The sequence below is a fragment of the Dermacentor andersoni genome, chromosome 11 (genome assembly GCF_023375885.2).
Source record: "Dermacentor andersoni chromosome 11, qqDerAnde1_hic_scaffold, whole genome shotgun sequence".
Classification (NCBI taxonomy): domain Eukaryota; kingdom Metazoa; phylum Arthropoda; class Arachnida; order Ixodida; family Ixodidae; genus Dermacentor; species Dermacentor andersoni.
Window position 1 is genome coordinate 4265415 of NC_092824.1, and position 22341 is coordinate 4287755.

At 41.9% G+C, this 22341-nt stretch overlaps 1 protein-coding gene across 2 annotated transcripts in view; it reads left to right on the forward strand.

Annotated features, from left to right (window-relative positions):
* The first annotated feature begins 20762 nt into the window (after window positions 1-20762).
* LOC126517640 (uncharacterized) overlaps window positions 20763-22341 on the forward strand; it is a 258981-nt gene continuing 257402 nt past the window's right edge. For both annotated transcript variants that reach the window (XM_050167440.3, XM_055064479.2), the window contains exon 1: window positions 20763-20859. In XM_050167440.3, coding sequence (XP_050023397.2) covers window positions 20805-20859 — 55 coding nt within the window. In that variant the 5' untranslated portion in view covers window positions 20763-20804. The remainder of the gene's footprint in view (window positions 20860-22341) is intronic.

Genomic DNA, 22341 nt, shown 5'->3' on the forward strand with positions numbered 1-22341 from the left:
CTTTTTGCATGCACAAATAAATAAAGAGGAGTGCACTTTCTGAAGAAATTGATGCACTGAAATGTGCGTTCGACACACAATGAGATGCAAAATAACCAATAACTTTAAAGCGGTAAAAAAAAAACAAGTTTGAAACATGTTCTAACATCATAACCCGCCTTGGCATACGGATCTAAATATAACAGAAACAGAGGTGCATGCAGAGAAGTGTTTGTAAATGTTTGCAAGATATGTACATTGTCTAAGAAATTGTTTTTACTTACTCGGAGCTTCTTGGTGCCATGGCAGTGCAGTAAAAGCTCAAAATGATGCCCCTGCTCCTAATAAAGCACCTTTAGATTTTAAAATTAAATTATGGGCTTTTACATTCCAAAGTCACAACCTGAAGTTTTGGCAACCTGGCCTTCTTTAATGTACACCCGAATCTAAGTGCATAAGCGTTATTGCATTTTACCCCCATTGGAGGGCAGCTGCCATGGCCTACATTGAAGCTAGGACCAGCTGACTGAGCAGCATGGCATCATAGTAAGTGGGCTATAACACCAGGTCAAAATGAGAAATACTGCTTAGAACTACCAACTTCTTGGCTCACAAGCACTTTGCACTAAGTTAAAGGAGTATGGAGTACTGACAGCGACCATTTATGTACCAATTTCTTTTTAGGCTGACTCCGTTATTAGGGTGCGAAGCTTCGATTAGTCAAAACCAGCCTAAATTACAGAACCAGCTCAAAACACGCACCATGTATAGCTGGATTTGGACACGAAAATGGAGTCAATTCATGTCGCCGAAAATGGAGGTGGCAGTTACACTATTTCATGCATTTTGCCTAAAACATAGTCAATAATAATTAATCAATTTCTAAAATATTCCTTTCAAAATTTTTTTCAAGCATAAAAGGAGGAGCCAAATGGTGTTCAGGTGCACGAGTGCTTAGTTGCACGGCACTTTTTGCATGTATTCACTGGCTTCTTTCAAGCTTGAAAAAAAAAAAACTTGTTGCACCTATTGAGCAGTAGAAAGCTGGATTGGGAATTATTCAGGATGCTCTACAATTTTCGCACTGACACTTTTGCTTTGAATATAATATTTAAGCAGTTAAATAATCGTTAATAACTAATTACCTAATTAGGAAAAATGCAAGAATTGGTTTCACTTCCTCAAAACAATGGCAAACGACATTACCTTGGTGCTGTCCAGCTACGTGGCACTTTTACATATTTAAAGCTTGCACATGTCAGACAGACCACCTGGTAATTACAAGGCATATATAGCAGTGGCTAAGTTGTGTGAGCCAGCCATGTGTAGCGAATCATGCGAAACGGCCATGTTTCTTTGACCTAAGGGCATGATAAGATTTACATGCTCGACACCTTGTATCAGTGTGTTCTAGGCCTGTTCGTAGTTTAGCTGCTACATAAACAATATTTCTCCACGTGTAAGCTCATATGCATCTTTCAAGTATATTGCCTCGTGTGTCCAAAATAAACCATCCTCGCGCTTCCTTCATTATGTCTTCATCTGTTGCTGTGCTAAATTTTTAACATGCAACTGCACAAATTTTCATCTAGTTTTCATATTTCCTCGTTGTTTGGTGGCTTTTTTCTGAACAAGTTGTTTTCGTTAAACCCTGTTGCACACAGCAGTGCACAGTATTTCTGCCTAGAGTGGGATTTTTTTTTTCAGATTGACATTAATACACCTTGCCTGGGCAATGTAAGGCATTCTACATAACACGGCCCTGCAATAATGCTTTATGTTGCATTCCAGCATCATGCAAAAGCTGTTTACTTACCAGATTAGAATATGTATAAGTGTTGGAAGTAACAGAACTGGAAGAAGCCAGCAGATAATGAGGCCAAGGAAAGCATACAGGAACATGTTTTAAGTTTTTTATATGAAGTATAGAAATGATAAATTCTAGGTAAATGAAAGTGGATTAAAAGATATCCACCTGTGGGTGAGGAACGGACCCATAACCTTCACATTACGCATGTGATATGCTAACCACTGTGGTACTACGGCCGTGTTCGAGCGTCGACAATCTGAGGGGCCATTGTGGACGGTTGAATGCTGCCTCGGTGGCACAGTGGTTAGTGCATCGCATGCCTAATGCAAATGCTGTAGGTTCGTTCTCCCCCCATGCCTGCTTTTTACCATTTTCATTTCCCTTTATCATTTCTACATTTAAATAGAAGATTACAAATAAGTTTCCACGTGCCTTCCCTGGCATCTTCCAGCTGTGATTCAGAAAAATTTTGACCCTCAGTATCCTTTCTTCTCATTTGGAAGAACAGCAGCTTCATTTTAAAAATAATGAGTTCACTTTGTTCAGCATCATGAATGTGGTCTCAAATCTTATCACAGCATGTGTATTACTAAGTGAAGTTTTTGTTAAGATGATGATATAGCATGGGACCTAATTAGTAGCCTTTGTGTACAGATATATGACGTCTAATTAATAGGAGGATTTTAAGAAGCACATCTAACATGGTCTGATCATGTGTTTAAAACAAACTAATCTAGCATGATTTCAGGTATAGCTGTTGCCCCTAAAAATATTTGGATCATCTGCATTGGTATTGTTTTTAGAGAGCACCAATACTGCTTTGATTGAAGTAGCCTCGTGGAACATGAAGCATCGCTTCTTGCTGAGTCAAGGAAATATCTGCATATCTGAGGTGCATGTGTCATATGCTCGAATGCTGTTTAAAGGCTGCTAATAAGAAAATTACTTCACTTGCCTTCCAGAGATTGCTTCAGTAGTCTATGCTACTCGATCATAAACAATTTACCAGAGTGAACATTCATCACAGTTGGCTTTGCAATGTTTATGCAAAATACCACAATTGCCTACTAGACATGTGACTGCACTAAAACTTGGAATTAATGACCAGTAAGATTTATGGGACAGCAAAACTTGTGTTTATTACTCCAGAACAAAATGCCAGGCACTTCGGGTATTTCTGCCATGGAGTTTCTTACAGTAATTACTAGAGGGAACTCTGACGCTCCAGTCGTACCACCATGGGAATGATGGGAAGCACATGGATTTGTCTGATATTCGTGCTTGTGAATTCAGACGTTCTTGTGGCTTCGTATATTATACGCTATATAAATCTTATTGTCGTAAATTTCAGCGCAGTCTATACTCTTCGAAGTGCAGAAGACGGCGCCAACACGCACAATTGCTATTAATTGCAACGATTAAGCTTGTCCAGGTGGCCAAATCGAAAGGCGCCAAGCGTCTCAAGGCACTGGTATGCCCGCGATAAATTCATCAGGGCGTTGCACTCGCTTGTCGTTACATGCCTCCGTGGCTGAATGGTTTCAATATCAGACTTCTGTTCTAGAGTTCCTGTGTTTGAATCCTGTCGTTGGACGATTTTAGTGTTTATTTATTTATTACACAGTATATTGTTGAAAATGACTAGTTTACAAAGTCACAAAGCCGTTTGAAGCCAAACAGACGAAGTTTAGGCAAATCCATGTACTTCCCATAATTTCCATGCTGGTACAGCCGTTCTTGTTTGATCTCCTGTAGACACTAATGTCAGAGTTCCCTCTAGTAATTATTGTATGAAACTGATTTCTGCACCTAACTTTTGCAGAAGCGGCACCACACCTGCTGCGTAAACATGCACTACCTTTCGTCCAAGTGCAGGGAATGCTGTGAACTCGCCCTGTACAAAGCCTGCACTAAGTAAAACAAATCACAACGTGCAGTTGCTGCCACGTTGAACTGGTGGAATGAGTATTGAAATGCAGCACCTCCTGAACTAGTTCAGGAAGTGCAGGTTAATCAAGTGGAGATTATATAGTAACAGAAGTTGAGTGATTCTGCATTACATTCACGAAATATACTTCATGATACTTTTCCATTTCCTCAGTTATTAAGAATCCATTTTGCATTGTTGGACAAAACTACAGAATGCCAACATATTTTCTAGCATTCACTGTTAGCAAACGTGTCAAAACTTGTTCTAGTTTCTGGATTGCCGCTTTAACCGTTAACCCCCAAGTTAATTCCGGAAAAAATGTACAAAATTTTTTACGTACTCAATTTTTCGGTGTCATTCTCATTCTAAAAATATATTACTTCATTGGTCTCTGGTTAGAAATAACACAAAAATAAGAGCTGCTCTTGAGGGCAGCTTTCGCTCAATGCCGACTGTAACTCATCTTTGACAATAAGAGCAGCATAACATCGGGCAGAAAGAGTGCGACTCGTCATTGGCGACATTGGTACTACCTGCAGTCACTAGTACAGCTTGGGATCAAGGGTTAAAGGTTGCGACTTCGTTGCTGCCCAATTTTAATTCTGCAGCTGTTACACTTGGGTGTAGCGTGTGTATGTACGTGTGCATGTATTAAAATGACTTCACGCTAGAGCAAAGCAACTGTAGCGCAGAGAGGCATTAGTCATCTTTATATATTTGCTTTGTAAAGATGCGCTAAGTTTATCTTTTGCAATATAGACTTGGTGCTCTTTGGCCAAAGATGACCTTGTGCTACTAAAACCTATCAATTAATTAGCTTTTTGCAGTAGCAGGTGCTTATTCCTTTTTCGGGATTGGTGTGTGAGTTTTAATTTGTTTTTCTTGAACTGTGCAATTCCCACTCAGAGGACTGCATGTCATCTGAGGTGTTCCTTTTTCAATCAAGAATGTTGAGGTTGTGTTTGTGAAACTCGATTTCTTGCCTCAAACGAGCTTGTACAAACTGACCAAGCTGATAATTCTACCTGCTTATATATGAAATATGTTGCGGTTATGAACCCTCATAATGAATGACACATAGTATAAAAATTTTATCTATTAAAATTATTTAATGAAATTTTTCATGTTTTTCGCGTTCGTGTGCACTTCTCTACTCTCGTGTCCTGTCTGCATGCCTCACCTCTTTTTTACCACAATGCAGGGGGAAAAGGTTCCGGTAACACCATGCATTCAGTATGGTGGCCCAGACGTTTATGCAAGCAATCTCCTTCATGTGGACCAAGAACTACTGTGCAGTGTCTCGCAGACTTCCATGCGAAGTCCTCAACATTCTCGTCTCAGTGGAATGGCTGCTCATCTATCTGCGTGTCCATCACCAAGACGGCCAGTTGTAAAGCTCCTGTACCCGTTTAAGAAAGCTTAATGATTTTTTTATTTAGTTTTTACGGTTGGCCGTAGAATCTTAACATTTTTGATGTTTCTAACATTTTTACCTGGCACAAAGTGGTGCAATAACTTTAAACCAGTGTAATGTATTTAAGTGATGCTCACTCTAATGCCTATCTGGTTTTGTTAGTGTTTAAGAAATTTGTATGTCTGATGAGGTAACAGCATTTGAATTTGTCATCGTGGCTCGTTTCAATGAGCTGCTAGGAAATAAGTCGCAAAACTTATCACACGCCAGTTGTAGCATTTTTGTTTTCATGACTACAGTATACACGTTTCAAAGATGGAAAGGGGGGAAGAAAGCCTCAAGAACATAATCATCCTAGGATTGTCATGTCCTTACAACTCTGCAACGATAATGCCTCATACATCTTGGGAGCACATTGGTCACAATGCCTACAGGTATACTTGATAAGAGAATAGCTTGCACCCAGATTTGCCACACAGTTGATGGCTGATGGCTTTTGTTTGTCGTCTTCATGTTACTACTATGTATTCAATATTCATTTAGATGTAAAGTACACTACAGGCACTGAAGTACCAAATGGCACTTGCATTTCAGGGGACAAAGTGCCCAGCATGCCTGTCACAAAACGTGTTCTAGGGGCTACCTTGCCTCTATAGGTAAATGGACACCAGATGCTCTGTGTACAGTGTAATCGGTGTACTTGTCTGAAGTGCTTGAAAGATGTGCTACGGGCCGTACTGGCACTGTCTGAAGATAATGCATGGTTCTAGAAAGCCTGCAGCTGAGCATCTGCCACCATACTGAAGGAACTGTCCTAATTTTGTTGATGTTGAAATTTAGGAGCTGCAATAAATAGTTGTGAATGTGGCAGTGCTGCCAAACTAAAGCACAAATTACACACCTCGACTCACACAATGCACTCTGAAAGTTTTGCTACGTGGTATCTGTGTTTGCTGCCTGACCTTACGGCACCTTTACGAGCAATCGCAGGTGATTGCAGCTGCTGAGGCTTTATCAACTGGCAAGTTGAAAAAATAATGCTGTGCCACCAGTGTGGCTGCACATTCCGAGATGCAAGCTATCTTGAACCAGGTGTTCGGTAGACAGTACCTGTGCAGCCAAAACATGGTGTTTGAGCCCTATAGGCAACTACGTTCACAACTGCCCACAAGTGTGCTGTCGGAACAGAAAGTTGAGAACAAGCACCATTTTTACCGGGGTTCAAAACATTAGTGCAAGTCAAAGTCATTCTTTCACCAAGGCTGGTAATCATGCATATGTAATGAGAACAGGGCATTTGTTACACACAAGGGGTCATGTGTCAAGTTTAATTAGATCAGTAATCTGTGAGATGGAATTATAAAAAGTATACCTTTTGTTCCTCAGTGGTCTCTTGGAGAGATGACCATTTCCAGCAGTTTAGTTTTGACTTTTTATGTCTAGATTTGGTGTGCATATTGCAACTATAACTAACAGTCAGTGCTCTGTCCTGCCCAGTTTTTATGCTGCCTTTGTGATATTTGCAATATTTTGCAGTTCAACTGAGAAATATTGTCTATACTATTATATATTGTCTATGCAAGTATATGTCTTTACTATTACTAGTTTCCATGTTCAACTTTTGTGCAGTGCTCACTAGTTATTACTAGCCACGTTTTCTTCACACATGCTCTTGGATTGTTGCGCGAAGTGACACGGACACAGACTACAAGCAGACAGGATGAGCGCTAACTCTCAACTAAATATTTCTTGAAACGAAGAACATATATATATATATATATATATATGTATATATAAAGTGATTGCAGAAAACCGCAGCATAAGAACATGACAAGGTATGAAGACATCAGTTAAACATATCAGGAAGTAGGGAAGTCAAAAAAGGAAACAACAAAAAGACGCTACTTCAGATTAACACACGTTTGTGAAGATACTGAAATTCGCATTCTAACAGACAAAGATGCATGGCTAATGCAAGTCTCTCCTAATCTTTTAATGTGGAATGCCTTGATTATTTCCCGTGTGGTTTGACATTTGTCTCGAAAGAATTTTTGTGTCTTCAAACAAAGGTTTACAACCGCAATTGAAACAATGTGATGCTAGATGTGAAGCATTAGGGTTGTAAAGTGAATGTTTGTTTTCTTTTAGTCTAATATTAATGCACCTGCCGCTCTGTACAATGCAAGTCTTCCCGCACTTGAGACGAATCTGATAAACTATACCAGTGTTACAAGGCACAAAAAGGGACACATGTCTAACGCAGCAATTATCTTTTCTGTTTTGCCACCCTGTTCAAGTTTCCTATTTATCACAGGCACATGATAGACAACTTGCGGGGCCGAGAAAACTTTATCCACATCATATGTATTGGCCACGTTCCATAAACCATCTGATAATCTATGTACATAGGGCACCACAGGAAACCTTCTTTTTCTGTTTTTCTTGTTTCTTAGCCTGGCCTTTTACCCATTTTAAAAGCTTTTCGCAGGTTAGTGATAATAAATGCACAGGATAACTAGCCTTCTCGAGCATATTTGTTGTGAAAAACTGTTTCATATTGTGTGGACATGACTAGCTTACTCAGCTCTTAAGTTTGCCATTACTAATCATGTCCACACAATATGAAACAAAGTTTTTCGCAACAAATAGATAGAGAGGCATTCCACATTAAAAGATTGGGAGAGACTTACATGAGCCATGCATCTTTGTCTCTGTTAGGATGCGAATTTCAGTATCTTCAGAACACGTGTGTTAATCTGAAGTAATCTTTTTGTTGTTTCGTTTTTTTACTTCCTTACTTTCTGATATGTTTAACTGATGTCTTCATACCTTGTCATGTTCTTACGCTGCGGTTTTTTGCAGTCACCTATACATATATGTTCTTCGTTTCAATAAAAATTTAGTTGAGAGTAAGCGCTCATCCTGGTCTGCTTCTAGTCTGTGTACGTGTCACTTCGCGCTACAATCCAAGATCATGTTACTGTACCAACTCGCCCAACTTTCTATCCTTGTGTTTATATAGACACACTCAGACTTGTTCTTACTTATGTGACCGGTTATTTTTGTACTTTATAATAAGATGCAGTGCTTTTCGAATGAAAACATGTGATAGTTCGTAGTGAGGTTATTTAAAAAACTGTTCTGCTTAAAATTTAATTGAGCAAGCCTGTGCCATTATTCGGTGCTTATGTCTTTGTATTGGTATGGTTTTACTCCTTATCTTCCTTTTTACTATTAAAATGTGCAAACATTATTATGTAACCATTTCTCTTTAATGAAATAATAAATACTTCTGACATTTCGTCAAGTTTTACAATGATTTTGTTCAATTAGGTAACCTTAGACTAGCTGATTGTTATTCTGGTAGCTTAACTTACTATGCCTGTGGGATATTCAATGCAAGCACATGGTGAAAAATAAACTAAATTATTGGGTATAAGCAGGTCACTGGCAGTAAATGGAGCATACATATATTTCAGGAAATAGTGCATGCTTATATATTGAACAGCATGCACAGCTACACATGCTGTTTTGTTCGTAAATGCTGAAACAATATTCGAAGTGGAAGCGCTTTGTTGCACTTTGTTCTTTGGCTTTCAGTGCTACCTTAAAGTCATATATGTGAAAGTACTAGTAGAAGCATCCCGTGGAGATAAATGACAACTTTGATGAATAGAGGTATAATATGTGCGCTTAAAACGGCAAAAAACTGCTTCACAGGCAAACGTATGCTTCTGTAGTACTGCACTTGTTACCGTGGCCAATCCATGCATTGCTTGCACTCTATTGCATTCAATATGAGCTACGACAACGAGCTGTGGTGTCTTTCCCTCCTGGTCGAGCTGGTGTTGCGAAAATTTTTCACCAAGAAAAGTGGAGGTTTTTAATTATTTCTAGAATTCATGCAACCGTGCTTTTGGCTGTGTGCTGTTTCCACGGAGTGATAAGTACTGGTGCACCAAGGTGCGGGAGATCCTGTGTCCTTAGTGCAGCGCGCGTTGTTATTGCGCTCTGCATCCTGCCGGCAGTGTACTATCACTGCAGAGGAAGATTACGAAAAGCATAGGATGTGTGCATTTCTGCAATCATGAAACTTAAATTTTTTGCCTGAAAGAGTCGCACGTTATGCTACCACATGACGGACCAGAAGCGCAATATGACGACGCCTCACAGATTCGGTCTCATACTGAACAAGGTAGTACCATAGCTAAGGCTAGGCAGCATTCACAACAGCTAGTCTGCCCATTAACTACATGGCTGTAGTGAACGCTAAAATACTTGCAGGGATAACGCCCTTTTGGAAGGGTGTTGTCCATGCTACACCCATATTGAAAGGGTGGTGTCTGTGTTACACCCCATATAGAAAGGGTGTTGTTTGTTTTACACCCATAGGCAAGGTGACGTCATATTAACACCCCTTCTTTTGTGGGGTGTTAATTTGCACCCCTTTGCTTGGGGTGTAGCAATACACCCAAAAAGGGTGTCACCCATGGGACAAGTCATTTACACCCTTAAGGGTGTTAAAATTTTTAGAGTGTACCCCTAGTATTAAAGACACATGCGTTCAATAGAATCGGTGTTTATCAATTGTGATAATGGCAGGCTGTTCCAATCTGTTACAGTGGGCGGGAAGAAGGAAAACTTAAAGAGGTTAGTTCGGGTGTTATAAGGTGTTAAAGAATCAGCGTGACGATGCCGTGTTCGGCGCGCTGTAAGTGGTTTAACATAAGCCTGTGGGTCGAGAGTTTTTAAGCAAGAAAAGAAACTTCAGTCGTCGTATTTTCCTGGGTATTTGTAGCATTTGAATATTGTGTTGATTCATTAGGCTAGTAGGAGAGTCACTCAGTCGATATTTAGAAAAAATAAACCTGACAGCTTTACGATGGACCATCTCTAAAGCGTTAATGTTAATTTTCTTATAGGGATCCCCCAAAATGCATGCATATTCTAGTTTCGGTCGGATGAGTGAAGTGTAAGCCAATAATCTAGTATCAGAGGGAGCGTGTTTTAGTTTGTGCCTGAGGAGACAAAGCTTCCTGAAAGACGAGTTACATACGTTAGAAATGTGGCTATTCCAGCTGAGGTCACTGGTTATTGTGATTCCAAGATATTTATACTGGTTAACTTTGGTCAGCGGTTCAGAGTCGAGGTTATAGACAAACGACATTTTTTTTTTTTTTTTTTGTTATGGGCATGTAAACAGTCTTTTCTCTGTTCAATTCCATGCCCCACCGACTGCACCAGGAAAGAATGTTTTGAAGGTGCGAGTTCAGCATTAATTGATCTTCGTGGCAAGTAACCTCGTTAAACAACACACAATCATCAGCAAATTGTATTGCTATCTACAAATTTCCTATCACAGTCGGTGCTTCGCCTTTTGGGCTGAATTAACTGCTACTTTTTTCATGGACAGGTGCATCGCATCTAAAGTATATTCAGAAGAGCTATAATTGCCCACAGTTCCGGCTCTGGTAAAAAAAAAAATCTACGAACTGTTACGTTGTAAACGTTGCACAAGAAAGAGTAGCGTTGAATTGTTGACATACTACGTTTCCTCTCAATATACTTTATAATTTAAATGCAGCTGCATAATATGCTCGTGGCTGTGTTCCCCTGATTGTGCGACAATCACCACCGCACACAAGTCAACTAACTCGCTCATGCGCACTTATCCCCACAGCGGCACCAAAGTCTTCATGCGAAAGCCAAACGTGGGTCGCCTGCTCATCACCAGAGCCGGTTGTGCTTGTCAGTTACCCTTGTTGCGCACAGCACCAGCGTCGGTGCTCTGAGCCTGGATCCTTATTGAAGCGACAGCATCGAATGGCCCATTGAGCGAAAAAACCGGCGTCTGTAGCAGCGAGGCGGCTCCTAGATTCCCATTGGCTGCGACGCCATGTCACGTGCGTGTCTCGACGGAGCGGTGCGGCAGAAAAGGAATACCTGCTGACTAGCTGGCGCGCCGCGTGAGGGCATCGCTACGACGCCACGTGACCCTTGCTATCAGAAGGCTGCGTTATCCACACATCTTATCTGCGCAAGCTCTCATCTGCGTTCTAACTTCGCCTCGTTAATCGCTATAAAGAAATTAATTTATGACATGTAAATAAATTCAAAATGAAGAACCCTGGCGGTAGTGAGTTTCGAACTTACGACCTCTCGCTCCAAAGCCGAGTGCGTCACGCACTGTGCTAAGCCAGCGCCTCCAAGAAAGCAGGCCTGTTTAGTCTGCTTTGAAAAATCATGCTACCTAAATGTTGGACCCAAATTTCCATTGGCATTAAACGCGGCGTGAGGAGAGTGGTGACGTCAGAATCACCGTGGCTTATTCTGGAGCGTCCCCATTAGATTCTGCAGCAGTCGGGCAAGGCAGCATGACATCGCGGATAAAAGTGCACCGGGCTTGCGCTATCTAGGAGGCGCTGGCCAAGCCTCTCGATCAGCTCGCTTCTCCGCGAGGAGATAATAACTCGAAGAACCGCTCAGCAGCGTTTATTCGGGCATTATTGCTTTTGAATTCACAAGTCATAAGAACTGCTTAGGTGTCCTAGAATATTTATACGTACTCTACCTGTACATGTGAGCGAAACAGTACATGACTGCCCTCTTTTGATGTCACTTCACAGCTCTCCATTGCTGACAATTACACTCTGACATGTGGAAGTATCAATGTAAATTCAACTTTCAAGCGTATAGGCGAATGCGAACTACAGCAGAAAGCATGTCCTTCATTATTCCTTCTTTATACGCTTTCACACTAGCATAAATCACTCGATTATAAGTTATAGATTGCCAGATGTTTTACTTGTGCGACGTTCTTCCAGAAGCCTCTCGTCCAACTAGTAATGGTATTTCTTGTGTATAGTAAAACAAGGTAACGCAGAGCTTCAACGTCACTCTTTCCTCGGTAACTCTTACGATGTTAGAATTCGGAGATTTTTTTTACATGAACAGAAACTGTGGAACACGCTGTAGACTTCAGATTTATAGTGCAAGCTAAGTGCAATCTACAATGTGCAGTGGATGTTCCTTAACTTGCTGCCTTAATTATGCAGCGTTGCATTCGTATTTATAAGTATTTTCTACTTTGTTTTCATTTGTTATTTTCAATGTTGTAACGCAGCCCTGCTCGTAATAAAAGAAAAGTGTGAACTGCATTGGAAGATTCGGAACAAGCAATTTCTCCCACTTTAAGATTGGTAATCGGTAGTGGAGAACTTTCACATCAACAGATTATGTTACTGTCAAACTGCGAATCTCCATATGCGTGCGAAACCAGAAATCGGGCGCTGATCAGCGCATTCAGCCGCGCCCTCAAAGACATATAACTGGTTCTTAACACAGATGGCGTTTTATTAACTGTTCAACGACATACAGCCCTATGGCAAAATCCAGTGTCCAGTGTCATGCGGGATTATGGGCCCAGTGACGCGCGCTGGGTTCTGTGTTGCTAGGAAGGTGCGGCGTACTGCGAGGTTACTGGTGCGAGAAGGAGCTGTAGCGCTTAAAATACGCAATGCTTGGGCACCGTATATATTGTTACGGTGGAAAAGCGGACAAGGTCGTCGATGGTGAAGACGACGAAGTGGCAACAGCCTCTCGAGATTATCGGCTGTTGTTTATATATGCCTTGTAAATACATCTTGTAAATAGTTTTATCCTCTTGAAATTTTGGTGGACGAGTGGGGTACGCGTATTCGCCACGGAGCTCCGCAGCGGACGTGTCACCCAGCCTGGGACTATGCTTCCATTGGAAGGCACCGCATCTGGAGCTGCAATGCCTGTTTTTACTTACGTTTGAATACAGTTGGTTTAAAAAAGTTAGTTGGTGGTGTTCTTTTGTTTAAAGAAAATTATTGCAGTTGTATGCAATTGATTCATTTCCTCATTTAGCACTGCGACAAAGAAGCATAACATGTAAAATTGGTAATACAATAATTAGTACGAATACCACAGTATCACAGTGATAATTATTTTGTGCAGTTTAAATGAAAGCAAGGAGACGGAATAACTTTTTGCTTCGCACACACATGTAATCTGCAGAAACATAGCTGAAATACATTTGCCCTATCCAGTGAAATTGTCTATATATAATGTTTCTTCTACTCTAAAAAAAGAAAGACTTCCATATATTAGTAATCGAACCATTTACTTCTCCGTGTAAAGTAGAAACGTTACCACTGCTCTATCTAAAATAGTTGCACTATTGTATTTTTTGACATATTGTAAGGCTGTTTAGTTTTGTTCGCGATGCTTCTTTATTTATCTCGGCTTGTTCAGAAACCTTTCTTATATTATTATATGCAAATTATACACAAAACTTGCTTGTGTCACAAATGCAGTACCTGCGGTCGCTGTTACAAGTGTTTTCCCTTTCATAACTGGGGGTGTTCGCTGTGTTAAGATGGGTGGTCGAGGAGATGTACGACAGCACGAATTCCGCAAATGCTTGCTTGGGTGCTCAAATGAATAATTTATTATTGTCTGGCTGAGCAATGAAAGTAGCGAAAGTAAACCTAGCGCGGCCGTATCTGTTTGTTTACACGTGCGTACAAATTGTACGCTTGTAGCACCTCGGCAGAAGCTCCAGCTGCTGCAGCACGACAGCCATCGCCACGTTTTGTCGTCTTTATTCCTGACGTTAAGAGGAAATATGGTTTCGCTAATTCAAGATGAGGGCACAGATTATCAAAAAGACGGCACTTGGTGCCATAGGAAGCCTGCGTATGACCGGTGGTTATGAATTCGTGCTCGGTAGTTGTCAAACGAGCCCGTAGGCCGGCCGCCATTGCAAGCAGACGTGGCTGCACGGGCACCACGTTTAAATTGCTCATGTTGCCCAACTAAAGTTCGCTCATCGTTCGGCTTAAATCCCTGGATATGTTTATAAACGAGGAAGCCTACCCAGGGACTGTAAGCGCAACAAAGGGGGCATAAATACCGGCCCTCCTTCCAGCTACGACTTCCTTTGAGTAACAAAATCGAATCTCGAAGGGCGTGCTTTTGCAAACTGCATGCGCCTGAAGCGGATGCGAATCTTGGAGGCGAGATCTGCTTTGTTAACCGCAGTATGGCGCTGCTGCAGTGTTTGTTTTAACATCCCTTAAACTTCGTAAAGTAGCGACACTTTCCTCCGATACTGCTCGTTTCTCCTCTCTTTCCCGTTTCCCCCTCGACCATGGCGCCGCCTACACCGCTCGGGAGTAGCAACTGCGCCAGCAGGCGCTCCTCGCCACTCCGTAGGCGCTTCTGGAGCGAAAATGGCGCTGAAGCACGGCCAGAGGTCCCACGCGGTGCTACTAGGTCAATAGCGACGCGGCGTCGGCCAGAGCCCGCGAGGAAGAGACGGCAATCTTCACCGCGAGAGGCAGCATGTTCCTCCCTGCTTTCCCCCGTTGCGTGCGCGCGATTGAGCCTCGATCGCCGGCTCACCCTCGCACATACATGCGGCGCACGCCGACGTCGTCCTTGATACGGAATCTCACGGCGACGCCGAGGGCACAAATGCACCTGAAGTGACCAAGTAATTGCTATCGCAATAAAAACACACGGTGAAGCAGCTATAGCCCAGCTTTAATCGTACCCTCTTTCGATTGTTAATCGTACGCTACGGCGACTTGAAAACCTACCTCTTGTTAGGACTCTGGTCCGGGTTCGTGGTTCTGAGTTCGCCGTCACACAGCCTATGCCGTCGGGGCGCGTAAAACCTTTTGGGTACACCGGGGTGCGCACTAAGCCAGCTCATCGGACACGCGCCGTCATCCGTGTGTATCGACCAGAGTGCTTGTCGGTGAGGATATCAAAGCAGAAGCTTGAAGGAAACAAATGGGTTTATTTTGCATTTTGCAAACGGGTTTAATACATGCCTTTCGCATGGAAGTTCAGATTCATGATTGGAATCACGTTATATCGTGTACCGACGCAGATAGCATGTACGAAGCGTTCATTGTGGATTTTAAAGCTATATGTAAAAAACATTTTCCAGATATCGTAATCAGAAAATGTAAGAACTCTCCGAAACCTTGGATAAACACTTCCCTTTACAAGCAGATAATCTTGAAAAACCGCATCTACTGGGAATTTGTGAAAACTAAGGACATTGACAAACTTAAGGCCTTCAAGGTGTTTAGAAATAAGCTCAACGTTAAACTAAGTGCCGCGAAAAAGGAGTATTGCCAAGCCTATTTTAACGATGAGGTGAGCAACCCTGCTCTGTTCTGGAAGTGACTAAACAGCCTTATAAAACAGACCAATGTTTCTAATGTTAACAGCATGCTTGTGAACAACCGCGTTGCCGGCGTAGCATATCCTTCAAATGTTTTGAATTATCATTTCATAGCTGTTGGAGAGCCTACAAGTTGCGACAGAACAAGCATACCCTCGATTCATAAAACAACACAAATTTCTGGTAGTATGGTATTTTTTCCCACAAGTGAGAATGAAGTTAAAAATGTGTTGTATAGCCCAAAAAATTCCAAATCACATGATGTAAATGATGTGCAAGTTAGGCCTGTCAAATTCGTTATAGACATAATTGCGCCCATTTTAGTTGAAATCTACAACTTATGCTTAGAAAAGAGCTGCTTTCCGAAGGAGATGCAGATTACAAAAGTGGTAACAATCCACAAAGGTGGAAATAAAAACGAACCAAATAAGTTTAGGCCGATTTCCATTTTGCCTGTCTTTTCGAAGGGCTTAGAAAAAATCCTACACAAGCAATTGTATGGTTTCTTAGACAAACACTCGCTCATCTCGACATCATGGTATGGTTTTCTCAAAGGCAAATCAGCGGAATTGGCTTTAATAACACAAAAAGAATTTATAGCTACAGCGTTTGATGCAAAAGAACTGGTCATAGGTATATATTTAGATTTCACGAAAGCATTCCATATTGTTCATCATATTACGCTTTTAGCTAAGCTTGAACAACATTGAGTACGTGGTCACGCAAACGAGCTTTTGTCTTCGTAACTGCATCATCGGTGTCAGTACGTTTGCCATAATCACTCAAACTTAAAGATAAAGCCTATCCCACATGGTGTGCCACAACGGAGCATTCTCGGACCACTTCTTTTCATTGTTTACATGAACGATCTTTTTTCGACCGCTGAAAATATCAAATGGATAGGCTATGCCGACGATACCACCATTTTTTCAGGGGCGGAAATCCGGACACTCTCGTCAATTATGCAAACATTGTGCTCCCGGATATCGCAAACTGGTGTGATAGAAACTGTTTAAGAATTAATGCTCAAAAAACGCAAGCGATCATGTTTCGCCCAAAGCATAAGGCCCTAATTCTTGAAGACAGGTTGTATTTAAAAAGTGAGGACATTAAAATATTAAATGACGTTAAAACACTAAGAGTTATATTTTCAGAAAATCTGCTTTGGAACAAACATGTGGAATCTCTTTGCGGAATGCTAAATAGAATAACGGGACTGTTACATAGACACCGACATGTTTTGCCTACCACTGTCAAACGAACTGTATATAACTCACTTTTTCTTTCTATACCAAAAAATTGTCATCTAGTCTGCGCAACAAAATCAAAACAAAACATCGCTAAACTAAAATTATGTCAAAAACGAGCAATTCGTGCTGTAGCTAGTCTTTCCTCCAAAGAACACACGTATAAATATTTTTACGAATACAAAATAATGCCGGTTGAATTCATTTATTCATTTCGTCTAGCATGTATGTACAGAACAACGTTGAGCAGGGGAAATGTTGATTATGTAAATTTGTTTAACCTGAATCGTCGCGAAATTCCCTATAACACGAGACAAGCCGACATTTGGTTAACAAGCTTTTGTCGTACTAATTATGGACAGCAATCTGTATTCTACTGCATAGCTGATCTACTAAACACCCTTACTACAAGTGGATTAAGCCTGGATACTATGTCTCCTCGTTCTTTTTTCACTTATTTCCTCTCGCAAAATCCCGCTCTGTGATTCCTGTACATGTATTTGATTATCGTATACATATTAGTGCATATATTGGTATTAGTATACATCAGTATTAGTGTATGTATATATATATATCTGCAGATATACGTATGTCGTCTATGTATATCGAGTTTGATGCGTCTGATGTATACAATTTTGTTTTCATTTTCTTTTTACCTGCGTTATCACAACTTATTTTCTGAAATTATTTCGTATGCACCTTTCTTTTCTTCCTTCTTTTGTTGTTCTTTCTGCACAAAAAGAATTTACTGCCTGTACGTCCATGTTACCATTTCTTTTTTTTTCTTCACATTTCCTGTAAAGTGCCTAGATTTATGTTGCTATGTACCTATACTACTGCTGCACAGTGTCGAATTGTATCATACGGGACCGGGCTTAGTCAAGCTGCAGTAATGCAGCTTTTTCCCGCCACCCCCTTTGTCTCTTTGTTGGGAGATGAAATAAAATTTAGATTTCGTTTGATATTTACAACTGGCACCATGGTTATGGTAACACGCTATATCTCAGCAGTCTGCATGACCGAATGAATCACACTACATGTCGCAGCACTTTACACGCGGCACATAGCACCTAAGATGCCCACTCTTAAGCAGTTGTCTGCCCGAAGTCAATAGATGAGGGAAATTGATTACCTTGTCTCGGCCAATAAGAATGGTCGAACTCTTCGCAGTATCCCGCCCACGATGTCGCACTATCCCGCTGGACTCCGCCTTTGATGCTGCGCCTTCGCAACCGCATATCACACAGTGATGAGGCAATCGGGAGGCAGATGTCGAGGCCGTTACCACAGATGTCGGACGTCGGCTCTTTTGCAGCGAATAATGGAGCCAGGCCCTGAGGGTTCTTACCGCTTTCAGATTGGGGCAGCTGCAGACAGATCAAATAGACTTTGTTCTCTTGCATGACAACGAGGCACGTACGCAAGCTTTTTCTTCGGAGAGGCAACCCAAGGTAATTTTTATATACAAATGAGGAGGGCGAGCACCTTTACTAGTACAAGTGGAAACAACGCCCACCATTCGCCATAAAGATGCGTAAACCCGCAAAAGAGAAATGAAATAAGGTGTACCTCACATGTACACATGAATACTTTGTTTAGCGCAAAACAACAGACACAAGAAAGACGACAAGACAAGGCGCTACTTGAGAGTAGCGCCTTGTCAAGTAGCGCCTCAAGTAGCGCTTTGTCCTGCCGTCTTTCTTGTGTCTGTTGTTTTGCGCTAAACAAAGTATTCATGAATTCACATCAACTAGCCCGCCAACGCATTGTGCTGAACTATCTCACATGTACACCTTTAAGGTACACCTCTCCTTGACTTGTCGAACAAGGGACTACATCAAATGGATTCACGTAGGAAGGAATCGTAAAATGAAAATTACTATAGTAGAGTACAACTTAAAAAAAAATATAGCCGTTGGCAACCAAGGCACACGGACCGCGCGGGGTTGTGTTACTCCGCCAGCGAATCACAGAAGCAAACAATATCGTCGTCATGTGACCTTTTCAAAATGGCGTCGTACTTGATACTCCCGGAGCGTCTGCTGTTCTTGAAGAGTCTTTTCATCAGCGGAAGCAATGAGATATGCAACAGACATTGGCAACGTGTATGGAGCCTGACCATTTCACTCTTCAAAAGTCTGCGGCACAGTTCATTTCACTGCTGAATTCGTTTTACTCATGAAACTTCACTGCCAACTGAAGTGAAACTTTACAGAAAATAGTTGCAGCAAAGCAAGCGTTTTATTTCAGTTCAATGAAGAATTAGGCTTTCACCGTCCCGCTATAATGGACGAATGAAAACGTACAAAATTACACGCTAATAACTTTATTTTTGTGATTACCGCCTTATTTAGGTAACAGGAAAGGTTTGAAGTACGAGTTATTTACAGCCTGGCGGAGTGGCTGGCGGTTATGAGGGCGCAGGTGGGGCTTCGCTGCAGATTTGAGTTGCCATGACCGAGGTAGTTGAAGAAGTATGGGAGAGGCATTTGCCCTGCAGTGGGCGTAACCAGGCTGATGATGATGATGATGATAGTAGCGTTTTTTGAATTAGCTCTGGAAGAATTTTAGAGAAATATTTGCGGAACAATCAGTTATCTTGCATTCCTCATTTACTGCTCTACCAACATAAGTGCCCAAACCGACTCGTATTATTATTTGGGAGGTTGTGTAACGACGCGTGGCCGCCAGTACCGTACAGCCGCGTAAAGCGCAGGACGCTGCGGTTCTAGACGTACTGCGCCCACCGCGGAAGGTTAGAAAAACACCCACTTAAGCACAGCAGAGAAGTGACTACGTCAGGCGGCTCGACTGATAACTGCACTAGACGTGTCATTGAAAACACACAGAATTGTTCTCCACTTCCGGTAGAGTTTTCTGTACTTCCTTTTTAAATAAAATGATGTTCATCCATAAATATTTTCATAAGCAGTTAAATCTTTTAATTCTCGTTTTTCTTTCCTGTTTGGCTGTTACCTTGGCTCTCTCCCTTAGTAGATTGCTTAATTTCTCAACTCCTTGCAATTTTTGTTTCCAGTTGCCAATTTCGCACAAAAAGTGCTGTACAATTAGGGAAAAAACCAGACGAGGTAATGGGTGACAGTCATATTGCTTATGGAATAAAGGTTATTGCAGGGTTTGATGATGGATGCTGTTTCGCATGATTTTATTTTCCACCTTATCTAACCCATATCGCGGGTATATGGTTCCGAGGATCTGCCAGCGTCGCGACGAGTGGTCACTCGAGGAAATAATAAAGCGAAAGGAAAAGCCAAACGCAACTGGCGTCTTCTTCGGCCGCAGCTCGTTCCACTAGCATGTAGACCAGCTGACCACGAACCTAATGACTTTCCTGGTCGCTGCATGACTCTACACAAAGAAGGTTGAACTAATGAAGCAACAGCGATGCGCGTTACCGTTGAATAGATGGTGACAACTTAACGCATCTCGAGTTAATCGCTCGGGCACCGAATCGATGAGAAAATTGAAAATTGGCCTTCACATTCCAGGAGACGCCAATAACTACAGCCATCGAAAAGGAGGAAAACCGGCAGCAAAATGTTGACCGCCGAATAGCTGTCAAGTCTCAACATTGATTTGGCGGCGCTTTAGGAATGTGTGTGAGGAGTGGTGGCGTGGGCAGGGAGAAGGGGGGTATGCCGTTTAATTTCGGGAAGGGGGGGGGGCCCGGGGGGGGCCCGGGCCCCCGTCTGGTACGTACCTGATGACACCGCAATCCCGGACGCACGTGGATCTGCCGTTGTCTGGTCTTGTCAGCTGTTCTATAACTTCTATGACTGCGAAGTCCAGTCTTGACGTTTGCTGTCCTTGTTTTCCCATGGCCTATGACGTTTGTGCTGTGAACTACAAACGTTCTACTGGCACTGTCTACAGTGACTTGGCAGGAATAGCGTTGTCAGTTGTGGAAAGGCTTGTGTTCTCTGAGGGAATCATTGATTCAGCGCTTTTTTTTCCTTTTTGCTAACATGTACTAACTGGTACAGCTCACCACATTCTTGCACCTTTTCCTTGCAGCCTCCAATAGGGTACGTGTGCTTTGCTCAAGATATCTAACACTCTATAATTGTACATGGTATTTCAATCGCCTGAGTTCACAGTGGTCGCCGTAGTCTTAGTCCTCCTCTGAATACAGGTGGTATATCGAGTACTCCTACTACAAGACAGGCGTGTGTTACACCATGGACCCAACGCACTCTGAAGTGTATCGCTCGTGCGGAGAGCCTTGGAAATACAGTGAGTATCACTCATCTCCTGCTAACATAAAGTCAAAATTGTGCTAGGGCGCCACGGTGAAAGACGACGCTTGTCACTGACAATTCTTGGTACAGTGAGGAATGTATATATTACCCAAACCAAATGACATCTCAATACTTGTTCTGTTGATAATCCTGCGGCCCCTGCCAAACACACGCAATATTACTCTCTGAGTGCCTAATAAGCAACTCTTTCTTGTGTCCCAAGAATCCCAGACAGCGAAACACACTTCGACAGGCCAAGTTACTCATTGTGCAGAAAAATCACACATCCTTTTAGAACGCTTTGTACCTATTTTTAAAGCGGGCAATAAGTTATTCGCGGAAAACCATCGGCCAATTTCCATTACATGCTCCGCGTGTAAAACGTTAGAACACACAATATCGAAACATCTAGTTGAATATATAGAAAACAACAACTTATTCTACAGTAAGTAGCATGGCTTTCGCCAACGTCTGTCAACAGTGACGCAGCTTTTTGAGGTGTCTCATGCTTTCGGCGTCGCAATTAACACCAACGAACAAATTGATGTTATAGCAATTGATTTTTCGAAAGCTTTCGACCGGGTGTGTCACACAAAACTTATTGAGAAATTGTATAAACTTGGTGTTAATACGCAAATTGTGAAGTGTATCCATGCGTACCTTACAAATAGAAAGCAATATGTTCAAATAGCAGGCGAAAGATCTTCCTCCTTACCTGTTTTAGCTGGTGTGCCACAGGGTTCGGTTTTAGGACCAATTTTGTTTCTGTTATATGTAAATGACATTGCTAATGATCCTAACATTGAACTGCGTCTATTTACGGATGATTGCCTTATTTATTGTCGCGTTAAGAATCTCCAGGATCAAATGTTGTTGAACGAATGCTTGCAAAGAATTTATGACTGGTGTGTTATGTGGGACATGAAAATTAATTTCGATAAATCAGCTTACATGACTGTATCTAACAAGAAAACCCCGTTGCTTTTTTCTTACAGAATAAATAATAGCCCACTTCAACATGTTAGTAAGCTTAAATATCTTGGGGTCACAATCACGCACAATTTGAATTGGAACGCACACATTGAAAACATTTGTGGTTCTGCTCAACGCAAACTACTCAACGCAAGGCGAAAGTTGAAAGGTGCTACACCCGAGGTAAAGCTCAAGGCGTACAAAACAGTTGTACGGCCCACACTGGGATACGCATGTATAGTCTGGGATCCGCACCAATTGGGCTTGATAAATAAACTGGAACGAATTCAAAGGCTAGCCGCACGGTTTATCTTTAATGCTTATCAAAGGACGCAGTCTGTAACTGCGTCATTATCTCGTGCCGGTTTGCCCGAATTCGCAACGCGCAGAAAGATAGCCAGGTTGAAATTCTTGTACCAACTGTATAACAATAAGTTCAATTTGGACTCCAGACTGTACTTGCGTCCCCCTGGACGAGTGTCCCCACGTACAGCTCACCTTCATG